We start from the raw sequence: 13,448 nt of genomic DNA on the forward strand, positions 1-13,448 counted from the left end.
CCATATTTTCTTGTTTTTATATACAGATATAGATACAGATATGTAAAACCACACTTATGTTATAGTATGTTTCTGTTACCACAAGTAAGGCAACATGTATAATTGTTTTACAAATTTTCTTTACAACTAGCCTTATATTACGTACAATACAATTTAAGAAAGATTCTAGTAGTTGTGAGCATATTTTGACCTTGTCTATCATATTACATGTGGCATCTTCTAAGTGTGAGCAAATTGTTACTTGGATGCAGGGTTGTATCATTGACACTCATACCACATCTTCCTATATTTAAAAACAAATATGTAACACATAAACAAACGACTAACACTGAATTACAGGCTCCCGACTAGTACAGGCACATACATGCAAAATGTGGCGAGGTTAAACATGTTAGTCGGAAATCTGCTCTACGTACATGTGTCACACTCCTTTTGTAGTTGAACACAATTGTTTCGTTACATTCATTATGTAAACAAAAGAACAAAGGAAGGTGATAAGTTACACCTTCTTTGCTATGGATTGTTTAAATTATCGTCAACTTTCGAAACTAAATGTAAGACAGGAATGTCACAATATCATTATGTTTCAGATGAATATGACAATAAACAGTCACACCCACAAGAAACCAAAAGAAAAATGGAAACAGTAACTGAAAAGGACTCAGACATGAATGAGACTCGATATATTGATAACGGTAAGAATCTTTTAAAAATCTAGCTTTTTTTTGGTTCAAGTATGTTTGCTAGTTGCATTTTATTGGATTTCAAAATTACAACAACCATTATTTGCATCGTCTTAGTAAATCGTAAATTAATCGATTTTGCTTCTCACTGTATATCATATATGTGTTTTTTTTTTGTGTTTTGTACTGTTTATAATCAGGCCCTATTTTTTCTCGTTTGAATTGATTCATGTTGTAATTTTTTAGCCATTTTATGGATTTCTTTGCTGTATAGGTTTTTTTTTCATTTGATAATGGCCTTTCGGTGAACAAAATTTTCTAACTTCTTCGCCTTTGATCTCTGGCGGAGAGCTGTCTTATTAGTAATCATACCATATCTTCTTAGATTTTGCAATGTCCTGTCGACGCGCATATCAGTTTTTGTTTGATAAGTTAATTATGTCATTCTTAATCGATTTATAAGTTATGGACATGGTAATTGCATAGTTGTCAAAGTGAGATCACAATTTAAATTTTAATCATGACGTATAAATGAATGTTACAAACATATTCTTTTGAAAGCGTCGGTGGTCAATCACGACACATCATAGCATCGCCAGAAATAGAAGACAGTTAATTTTACACAAAGCCACTTTGTGACATCATAGGTGCACCCGAAGCAAAGAAACAATGAAAGCAAAAAGTATCATTTCTATTTCACGTACGGTATGAAATTGTTCCCCGTATAGTTGTTTTCTTTATTGATATGAGTTTATTTGTAAAACAATAGTTCATTTTGAAATACTGTGTTGTTGAAGCTTTAAATATGATTACATTCTGTTCTACGGAACCGTCAAATGTATAATGATGAATGAATTTAAAAAGTTTAAAATCTTCACATGCTTCAATGAACAGGTAACACCCCGTCCGATTCTGACAAATTGAAGGAATAGAAATCCAATTAAGGATCATATTTAGCGTTAAATAGAAACTTCATTATTAGGAATACGTATCACTAATTTATGCTTCTCACCAAAACGTAGAATACGAAAAAAATAACATATTGACCTTTCTACACTTCAGATTTGGGTTTTTTTTTCACCACTTCAAGGTACATATATCAACACGGTGAAAACGTTTATGGATGAACATATCACTTGAAAAAGCACAAAATACAGTAAATATAAGTCACAAAACGAAAAGCATAAGATTTACACAAAAAGTTAACTCCGGTTTACAAAGTTTCATTTCATGTGGGTGGTGGTCTACTGGGTAATATCGATGACTACAGTACTGGATCTCCTAAGTTAAATTCTGACTAAGGTGACTTGAAATTTTTGTACATTAGAAGAGTGATTTCCAACCTCACACACACATCTCTGGTACCCATACCGGAGTTCAAACTAGAATTGGTAATTTGGGGAATAAACTGAAATATGTATTCATTTGATTAGAGACTTTCCGTTTTGAATTTTCCACGGAATTCAGTATTTTTGTGATTTTTACTTTTTTCCTTAAACAATTCGACTGAAGTGATAAAGAGATTCAATACATTTTTAATATTTTTTCACGGTTGTCAAAAAGTATAGATAACAATAAAACAGTGTTTTGAGAGATACTTTAGAACAAATCCTGATCAATTCTATAGGTCATTCCACGGAAAAGGTACATAGTCCTAATAATCAGAACTGTTAGCACGGTTGCAAATTGAAACCCTCTAATAGGTATATCCTCTTTTCATTTGAAAGTTCTGTTGACCATGTTATGATTATTAGCTGTCATTAAACCTTTTAAATAAAGGATCAAATAAACAATTCGTTATAAAAGTATTCGAAAAAAATCAGTATAATTATATAACAATTATTCTAGTGGATAAAATTCAATGATTCAATAAATTGGTTGTTGTATTTTTAATTTGCATTGCAACAGAATAGCGTTGAGATAAGTGCCATTTTTTCACTCGATAAGAAATCGCGACCGCCTCATCCGCACAAGAAAATGATCGAATTCGATAACTTAAATAATAATAACTAATTTCAAAATCATCATACACAAGAAATCAATCGTTCTTTTTCTTTAAATAAACGAAACAAACACAAAAACCTATAACAAACAGAAATGCATATCAACAATTAGAATCTACAGGCTGTGTAAACGGTTCGTTTAGGTAGCACGGTAGTATTTTCATTCAGGAATTTAGGTTGCTCTTTTGTGTACCCTACTTAAGTTAATGTACTGAACAGTATGATTGGACAAAAAATACAGTATCAGGACGGCGTGCACAAAGTTGACGGCAACTGTAAAATGCGCGTTTTAAAAAGTTTTATACAACCGTGTTTAAAATATTTCTAAATAAGAATAAGAATAAGAAATTTTTTATGATAAAATGATGAATGCATGCCATTAAAATCCACATTACTAGTAAGGTAAATCAAAATTTAATCTATAGAGCATGAAACGGACATATAGAAGCGGCAAAAAATACGGTGTAACTTGTAACATTAAATAAGCATAAATAAGAGTTTTTGACCTAAAACTTATACAAATTCAACAAATTTCCTGCGTTTTCGTATAGTAGAACTGTTCGGATTCGGACTCGGACATCACACTAAATTCATCGCAAAAAAAATTAAAAAAGATCATGGTAGATAAGTCTGGAATTATCTTCGTTATGTGTAAGAAGTAGTAATTTGGAAGGACTAATAATCGAAATGAAAGAATCGGCAAGAAAAATATGTAATTGCAATCTTTTTATTTTCAAAAAAACTTGGTATTCCAAATGTGCATAACCGGAGGTTTAAAATTATCTGCAAAATATGAATGATTCGATATTCCAGACTGAACACCTGATTTTTTTTTTAATGTCCAGCTATTATGTTACAATCTAAAGAATCAGAGTGATTCTTTACAAAGTATGATTTATCCCTTCCTAAGACAAGATACTTGTATCTACGTTGGCCATTCTTTTTTATGAAGCAAAGTAATACCAACTCTTTCAATTTGTCTTTTAGTTTGGAATGTGGAATACTTGTGTAAAGAGTAGAAAAGACAAATGTTTTAATACTGTTACAAGATGAAAGAGAGTTAGATTGTATGTACTCTAAAAGATCTTTGGAATTTTTAAGTATCCACATCTGATTCACGCCACCTCTAGAATAGGCAGTTTCACAATAACTTTGAAGTCCGTCTTTGATTGCTGATAAAATAGATGTTAATAATTTAGAAAGAGGTTTCGTGGAGCACTTGGAAGACCCAGCAATATACCGTTGTTTGTAAGGACACTTATGTAGTTTAGGTATCCAATACAGTGATGGAAGATCCAGTTCTTCATCTTTGGTTGAAATACCAAAAGAACAAAGAACAGCTATGATTATCCAGGATTTCCTCTTTGGTAAGTGTCGTGAGGGTATATGTTGAGTTTCCAAGTGAATTGTCTATACCTAATTCGTTTATCAAGCAATTAATGTAGTGACTTTTACAGACAAAAACGATGTTATTTGAGGCTTTGTCTGCGGGGACAACAACATATTTATCATGGAGGTCGGATAAGTGTTTAGCAACATTTGGGTCTTTAAAGATTGACGTAGCATGGGCATTGATGGACCCATTCAGTTTCTTGATTCTGATTTGTATTAACGACCTCACTGCCTTAATCCATTCGGATAGAGTGTCTACATCTTCCTTTTCACGTTTAGCCCATTAATTCTCAATGCAAACTTCAATTGAAAAAATATCCATGTATTGCCCTTTTATATTACAAAAAAATCAAAATTGCAGTGGTTTCAATACAGATTAATACATCGGATTTTAGGCACGAATGAACTTCTCCTTAAAATAAAAATTAAAGATAAAAATATTTGTAGTTTTGGGTGCGGAGGGGTCGATACAATAGAACATATATATATCAAAATTATGGGAAGACCTTAACTCCTGGATATTTGAGAAGACAGAAATAGAACTAACTTTAAATATTGATTTGGTTATATTTGGTATTTTAACAAAATAGATAAAAATGATATGAGAAACTTTTTTTTTTTTTTACCAACAAGTAAATATTCTTTATTCTTCAAATTGCATGTTACATCTTTACTTCATTGTCCAAGCTTCAATAAAGTATCCCTGTGAAATACTTTCTGAGTATCCAGGAAAATACACAGAATATAATAAAATATAATAAAACATTATTTTTGTTCCCATCAATTATATTAATCTTTTTAACTTTATGAAAAATACATTTTGAGATACTGTTTTGTTCTCATTCATAAACCTTCGTAAATCCTTTATAAACATAGCATACACATCTAAAAATTTCAGTTTTTGCTCGGATACATAGTACGACTTGTAAATACAAAAACATATAATTGTCAAGAAATAATTAAAACCGTTATACTCTTGATCTGATATTTTGTATCCAAATACTATATGTTTTGCTAATATCTTGTTTTGAAAATTCATTTTTGCTAGAAGATAATGTACTTTCTCCCAAAAATCTTTCAAAAATGAACATGTAATAAAGAAATGCAAATAATCTTCTTCTTTTGTTTTACAAAAATTGCATTTATCGTTCTCAGATATTTTCCACTTTAATAGTAGCTGCTTTGTAGGAATAATATATTGAAGCAGTTTCCATCTGAGAAACTTAATACTTCTGTTAACAAAATTCTACATGTATAGAAGCAAATTATCTATGGAACAAACCAATATAATAGCACTTAAAAATTATTTAAAGGAAAACTTATTAATAGAAAAAAATATATTCTATAAAAATAAATTACTCAGTAGGGCAGAAAACTGCTGGAACCCCTGGACTCCTTTACTATCATAAAAAAAATAGACTCTACATATAATGTATATATATTTCATATCCAAACAGCCTCTGTCTTAAAATCATTATCTGCAATGTATCAAACTAAAACAGCTGTGTCTATTAAATATATTATATATCTTCTTTTTAGTGTATATAACACTTATGCATACAAATGTGTGTAACTTATTATGTTCATGTGCAAAAAAGAAAAAAAAGAAATTTAGTATAAAAAAACAATATATATATTCAAAACCTGTGCATTTGTTATACAGATAATTATGTTTTAAAATCTTAATGGTAAACTTTTTTCTTTCTGAAATTATTGACATGGTATCATTTTTTATTTTTTTTTCAAATATTATAAATTGAATGTATAATACTAACAAATACTAACAACTGTATAAATATGTTATTTACTAATGTTAACGAGGCCGGGATAAGGTACCGGTAATTGATGTTTTAAACTAACAATGTACAGATTTCAATAAAATATGATAAATTTAAAAAAAAAAGTATTTATTGGTGAATGAAGCCGGAATGCATGAAGAGAACCGGCGACCATCGACAGGAAAACTTAATATCATAGGCAATAGAGATTAAGGTCTGTTTTTCTTGTCTTTGACTAGTAAACTAATGTTAATCAAAAACTGTCATTTTGATCTCGACAAGTCTCAACGAAAATATTTCAAGTCATATTCGGTCTTTCAGTCCATGGTCAGACTAACACTGTTATAAATTTAGTACTTTTCAGTTGCTTTTAGACAACGCAGTATGATGTTTATACATACTAAAAAGTGGAAATAGTTCCATACCACATCTTTTTATATCTATGAACAGATCTTTATTGAATGCAAGTTAATTGTCAGAACGATACTGAAACTAACGCAGAGAGTAGAACTAAAAATTAAGTGAAAGTGTGAAAATTACTCAATAATGTATTTTCTTTGTCGTTATATCGCTTTTATAAAGTCACGTTACTCTGATACTAGGCTTGTATTAAAATAATAACCCAATAATGAATATGCAAGGTATCCATTTTTCGCTTTGAACCAATAATAACACTTGAAATATATAGGAGGTAAGATCAAAATTGATGTATTGATCTTAAAAACATTTATATGTAAAAATGGAAAACAATTTAATTTATTTTTTCCTGAAATTTCACAATACATTATCTTTCTTTTCAGTTAACTGGACAGATAGAAGTTTGGAAATAATGAATGTTGTTCCTCATTTCCATGAAATAAAACAACTTGAAGATATGAGGACGGCTGATCGTAAACCAAAAGTGCGATTGATAATTCTAATAGGTAAAGTCCGTTTAGTATTCCTGTATATAATATAATTTAATTTTCTTAAACTTATTCCAAATAAAGTTGATGATCTTTCATTTGGAATAAAACTATAACAGTCTATGAATATAAAAAAAGAAGATGTGGTGTGATTACCAATTAGACATCTCTCCACCAGAGACCAACTATGACACAGATATTAACAACTATAGATCCCCGTTCGGCCTTCAACAATGAGCGAAGCCAATACCGCATAATCAGTTATAAAACAGAATTAAATATATTAGCGGGATCCCATCCCTCCCCCTTTAGCTGGGACAGTGGTGTAGCAGTACAACATAAGAACCAACAGGTCGAAAAACTGATGTTCTTAAACCTGCCATTAACGATTGGCAAAAAAAAATGATCACAAAGATGTAACAAAATGGATCCTTATATTAATTCAATTCCAAACAGAAAACAATAATATTGCGGCAAAGATGGTAAACTACAAACATGAGGTGCTTAATTTTTTGTTACACCATATACGGATTTACACATCTATTAATTGATGTCATAAGCGAAAATAATTTTTTTTTATATCTGTTACAAAAGTATGAGACTCTAAGAATACGAAAGCCATGGAGTGACATGCCAAAAAAAAAAATACAACTTGCTCGCACAAGATAGTAACGTGTGCGAAAAATATAGTAACTCATGCGCACAAGTTGTAATTTTTTTGTTATTGCATGTCTCTACAGGGCTTCCGTAAATTTGCTCTAGCATATAAATTTGTATGTATAGTATATTAATAAAAACAAGATATTATTTACTGTTTTACTGTTGATAAAACTCTCAGACACACCTAAAATGACCTTTTTTGCACTGAAAGGCAAGATGATGTCATAATTTCTTATCTAATCTATAATGGATAGCAAGAAGTTTTGTGTTACATTACATTCCCCAGAATGTGAAAAATATTTACTCTAATTTCTTAACAATATGTACATAGTTCAGTTCAGTTTCTTTTAATTTACATTTCAATAAAAAAAAAATACATGGTAGAATTACATGGTAGAAACATATATTGTGTCTTCTGTACTATTATTTGTCTGTTTGTATTTTTTCAGTTTTAGCCATTGCGTTGTCAGTTTATTTTCAATCTATGAGTTTGACTCTCTCTCTGGTATCTTTCGTCTTTCTCCTATGAACAATCATAAATTGAAAATTTTGTAAAAACGAATTTTTGGTTATAATGAAGGGCATGTAATATATAGCATTCCAATCTTCAATCTGCATATTTAAAAATCTATTTCCCATGTATTGCGGGAAGATAACGATAACCCTTTATTATCCTCCAGAAATAATTTATATAAAAGTTTACAAGATTTTGGTTCTTTTTTAACTTTATCTACTTATAATTTTAATATATTTAAACTTCAAAATCATCTTGCCATTCATGTCAATGTTTGGGTTTACCCATATGGACTGGGCCAGCATATCAGGATTGTTTTTACTATCAATTTATTTTTAAACTTGGAAAAATTTACCAGGACATCATGCCACAAGGGATGACCTTTCTTGCTAAATAATGGAATCCTTCCTAACTTAAGTGTAAAATTTTGCCCCCTCCCCTAAGTATCAACACTTTCAAAGGAGATTAATTTTTGGGTCTACTAATTAATACAGCAAAGATAGTTATACACTATAACAAAAAAAAGTTAATAGCGGGCAACTTAAAGTCATATGAAACCTTGAATTAAAACAAATGATGCATGAGATTTTATAACTAAGTGGATAGTTTTCATTATAAAACTTATGTACATATACTTTTTTCTGAAGAAAATTCTTCAAATTGTCCACATTTAGAAGAAGTTTACTTTATTCTAATTGATTGCTTCCAGGAAGCAATTCGCCGACATATTTTTCGTATATGGAAGTGATCATAGCGTGACCCTCTCGTAAACAACTGGTGATCGCAATACGCGTGGATCTATCATTTAGATAACAGTGTTCGGACATTACCTCTGTTCTTTTCACTTTATCGGGTTTTCCTGTTTTAGATCTAATGAAATTTATATAATATACATGATAAGTTTTGCATGATAATTTTATCTATTGTCTATAAATACATATTCATTCAGGTCCACATGGTGCAGGTAAAACGCAGGCTGCTCACAAATTTTGCTGGGAATGCAAGGAACAGTACTATATTATATGTAAACTGACTGCAACATCAAATGTCTCTTTAAAAGATTCGATGAAAAAACTTGCAATGTTTTTATCGCTAAAATTGTCACCGGAATGCAGCAATAACGAAGATGATTTTTTCCAGGATAGCGCATCTTTGCTAGTGAACTATTTCAATCACAAAAGTCGGTCTAATTACTCGTTTTTATTGATAATTGACGATGTTTTCTTTGAAAATATTAATACAGATCCACTATATAACCTAATAGTCAAGCTAGTAAATGATGTTAGAATGCTGAAAATTATTATCACAACACTTACACGTGATTTGCTGAGTGATTTTGGAGAGGAGCAAAGACAGGAAATTCATTTCGATGGCATGTCGAAAGATGAATACCTGTCCTTTTTCAGAAAAACAAAATGGTTTAAAGAACAAACGGACAAAATTATTGATAAATTAGTACATGCTACAGGTTCTCTACCGATTACATTGAATTCAGCTCGACATTATATTGAACACCTTAAAATAAAAATACCAAAATATATTGATATACTCAAAGAAGTTGAAGAAAGTAGAGACGAAAGCATCTCAAATGAGCTAGGTGAAAATGTTATTACCCCTTTACTTGTTTCTTTCAAAAGCATAATTGATGATTTAAAAAGCAAATACAAAGATACAACAGAGGTAATTATGCTATTACAATATCTAGATTATAGAGCAGTATGGCAAGATATGATTGAAATTTGTTATCGTCATTATTCATCAGATAAAAGTATAGCAAAGACAGCTGCTGCAGCCGTAGTAAATCGATTTTTAAAATATTCACTGTGTAATCTAGTTGAAAAAACGAAAGGAAATATGCTCTCTTTTCATCCAGAAATTATGCTTGCATTAAAAGTGTTTGACAAACACAACAGGAAAAATGATGTCAAACGATTATGTTTTCTAATTCAAGTGTTCTGTTTTGAAATTGATATTGATGTGCGTGTTGATATTTCCATGGACAGAAACTTTTTATTTCTTGATCATGCTCGCAAGGTATTAAATCAACTGCAAGCAGTTAAGAAAAATGATGATAGTGTCAAGGAAAATGGAAATATAGAACAGACGCAAGTTTTCTTATGCTACTTAAATTATGTGATCGGAAAAACCTTTCTTTTCAAAGCCACTGATATACCTTTAGCACACAAACACTTGATGGAAGCTCGTTATTTGTGCCTTAACATAATTGGTCAGTATTCAGATTTAGCAGACAAAAATTGTTCTTTTTTTAGAACTGATACTGATGAAATTCCACACATGAAATCTAGTCATGTTAGGGATGCATTCAAAACATTTTGTGAATTCGAAATGCCTATCGAATTCTTCGAATCGTTCGTGTTTTGTAAATATAGGAATGAAAGGGATGTGCATATTTTACGGAATGAAAGCAAAATCGAAACCTTATGTGAGCATGGATACTTAACACAAAATGATTATAGTTCATTGTTTTCAATCAAGCCCAGTCTCGTTATGCCGTTAAACTTGATATCGAAAGGTTTTATAGCTGAACTAATGTTGCATATTTTATTTGACAATGGAAGGGCGTTGGATGAGTTAATGCATGAAGCGCAATGTTATGAACATGCCAAAAAAGGTCGAGACTTTGAGTTTAAAACATGTATTGAGTTTACAAATTTGATGAAAACAAGAACGGAATTCGAAAATTTCCCTTTACTTCGTTACCTTGTTTTTGATAGGGGAGAGCAAAGGTATAAACTTGAAAAAGATGATAAAATGTCTTCAATAGAAAGTGTAAAACGTCGTATACAAGAAATTAAGAAGGTAAAAGATTCAGGACATAAACACTACTTTCAATTTGGTATACTAAAAACTTCTACTGAAGATAACGAGTATCACAACTGTGTTTGCTACAGACTACTATTGAAATACCACCAGGAACTGTATAAAATATCAGAATCAGCTGATATTTTGTCTGATGCAAGGAATGACATGGAAGAATTTCTGCGGATACTTCTCAACATTGAGAAAGACGAGAAACATAGTAAGTGGGTAGAGATGCCAAAATTCTTCATTCAATGTGCTAAAGTTTTGCACATGTCGAAAAAAGACGAAGACTGTGAGAAGGCAATTGAAATATTTGAAAAGGTGATTAACATTGAAGAGCACAAGGGAGTTCATTTAACACGTTATGTGTGGCAAGCATATTACGGCAAAGCTTCTTGTTTGCTCACACTGGGAAGAAAAGATGATGCTAAAATTATTCATCATCAGTTACAAAAAAGATTGGAAGGAACGCATCAGAATTATCGCATTCAAAAACTTGAAGTTCTAAGTTCAGAACTAATAAAATCCCATAAGAGATGACAGAAAAAGTCAATTGTTCCTTTTTGTTTTCTTCTTTTTTTTTAGTTATAGTATGTTTATATACGTCATATAACTATTTGTTTTAAGCGATATTACAGGATAAACAGAACACCCGCTTGCGGTTTGAAGTAAATTTGTTTATTTCAGAGAATGTACACATTCTACACAAAAGCTAATTGGTTTTTACCTACATTTACAAATCCCGATATATTCAGATGAACCTTTTTTTTTTTTTTTATTTCCAATGCACTTTTCATTTCTGAATGGAAATTTGAAATATAATGAAACATTAAGATAATAATAAATGTTAAAAGTCAGTAGCCCTTTTCACAAAAAATCTTAAGTGTAAAATTTATCGTAAGTCTAAAATATTCCTTAACAGTTCAACTAAATATTTTTTATCGTAAAAGTAATTTTACACTTAAGATATTTTGTGAAAAGGACTACAGGAGTTTTCATCCTTTCGCGGAAATTATATAGACGTTTCTTAGTGTTACTATGACGATACGTCATATTTATAAAATTGGTATACAGTTCAGTGTTCATTTTATTTTACGGGTGTTTTCATCTTTCTGTAAATTCTTATTTGTTAAGTTTTGGATTAACTATGGAAAGATATCTGTATTTGTCGTAATATTTTGGACAAAGTGAATCCCTAATAAAATGTATAAACCACTGGCAAAGGAAGCACACTAAATTTTGATTTTCGACCCAGTTCAAACGCATTTAAATGAAAATATTAGATTCATCTTTCCTTACACTACAAACCATTTAAAGTCTGAAATGGCCTATATTTGTACTCGACTGTACTGATTTTTACTCGACCAGTCTGAATTCGTCTGAGATTTACTTGATAATACTCGACTGTAGTCTGAACCATACTTAACAGTGTGAATGTGTACTTGACCAGTACTTAACCGTTTTATACAAGTCTGAACTGTACTCAACCTAGTCTGAACCGTACTCAACCTAGTCTGAACCGTACTCGACCTAGTCTGAACCATACTCGACCTAGTCTGAACCATACTCGACCAAGTCTTAACCAAACTAGACCTATTCTTTGTATCTCTCAACTGAATTTTATCAATTTAGGAATTTTTTTTAATAAAAATGAAATTTTAACAACAACTTGAAATTAAAAATGTATTCAATACAGTATTGAAATTAAAATTTCACAATAATCAGTCATAATATAACTTCAACTCAATATTAATCAACACTTACATAATAATATATATCAACTTTTAAAATATAAATAAAACAAGCTGATCAAATAATCTAAAAAAATTAATTGTGACTAATATTTTCAATATTATTAAAAATTTTATGAATATTTGGGAAGTATTTTATGGTAACTGGACTATTTTCACCATTAACTTAAGCCTAGTATAGATTTATGGCACCGTGTCAGTTAAGTTCAGGTAATAATGCAGTGAATGTTTTTTATTAAGATATATATAAAATAGTATATAAAACAACTTAATAAATTTTTAAAAAATGAGAGCTTAATTGTTTTGTTTTATTTAAACAAGAATTTAATATAATCATTATAATAGAATTTCCATAGCAATCCTTGATAACCTTTTTAAAAAAGGAAATGTATTCCAAAGTAAAAGTGAAAAATTTTTTAAATTAATTTAAGTATTTTTTTGTCAAATTAAATTGGCATATATAAAGCACTTTAATATGTTCTAATTAACTCAGTACATGTGTGTTTTACAGGTAAAAAGAAAGCCCTATTTTCTTAAATTCGCGTATTACTTATCTAGTACATACATGTATATTCGAAAGGCCTTGTTATTTAATTTAAACAGGATGTTGCAATTTTGAATCAATGTTAATTAGAATTTAATACCTCTGACCAGGTGTGATCTTATTTATGAGTTTGCCCCAAGCAGAGGTTATACTTTATATTTCACCACTAATCAGAAAAATTTATTTAATTTTATCCCTTTTTTATATAAGTTATATATAATATTTTTTTTTTTTATCCTAAATATAATCAGAGACATATTTCTTTTATAAGGTTAAAATCTTGTATAAATTTTGTTGGCTGTTGTTATATATGTCAATTAAAAAGAAATTTATTTTAACAGTTAAAAAAGTAGAGGCTTTTTTGGTCTAGTATGGTTCAGACTGGTCGAGTATTG

At 30.1% G+C, this 13,448-nt stretch overlaps 1 protein-coding gene across 1 annotated transcript in view; it reads left to right on the plus strand.

Annotated features, from left to right (window-relative positions):
- Nucleotides 1-12,855, plus strand: part of LOC139503678 (uncharacterized) — a 45,460-nt gene extending 32,605 nt beyond the window's left edge. The window contains exons 7-9 of the mRNA XM_071293501.1: nt 591-695; nt 6,657-6,779; nt 8,885-12,855. Of these exons, the coding sequence (XP_071149602.1) occupies nt 591-695; nt 6,657-6,779; nt 8,885-11,298 (2,642 nt within the window). The 3' untranslated portion in view covers nt 11,299-12,855. The remainder of the gene's footprint in view (nt 1-590; nt 696-6,656; nt 6,780-8,884) is intronic.
- Nucleotides 12,856-13,448: the final 593 nt, after the last annotated feature.

The sequence above is a fragment of the Mytilus edulis genome, chromosome 1 (genome assembly GCF_963676685.1).
Source record: "Mytilus edulis chromosome 1, xbMytEdul2.2, whole genome shotgun sequence".
Classification (NCBI taxonomy): domain Eukaryota; kingdom Metazoa; phylum Mollusca; class Bivalvia; order Mytilida; family Mytilidae; genus Mytilus; species Mytilus edulis.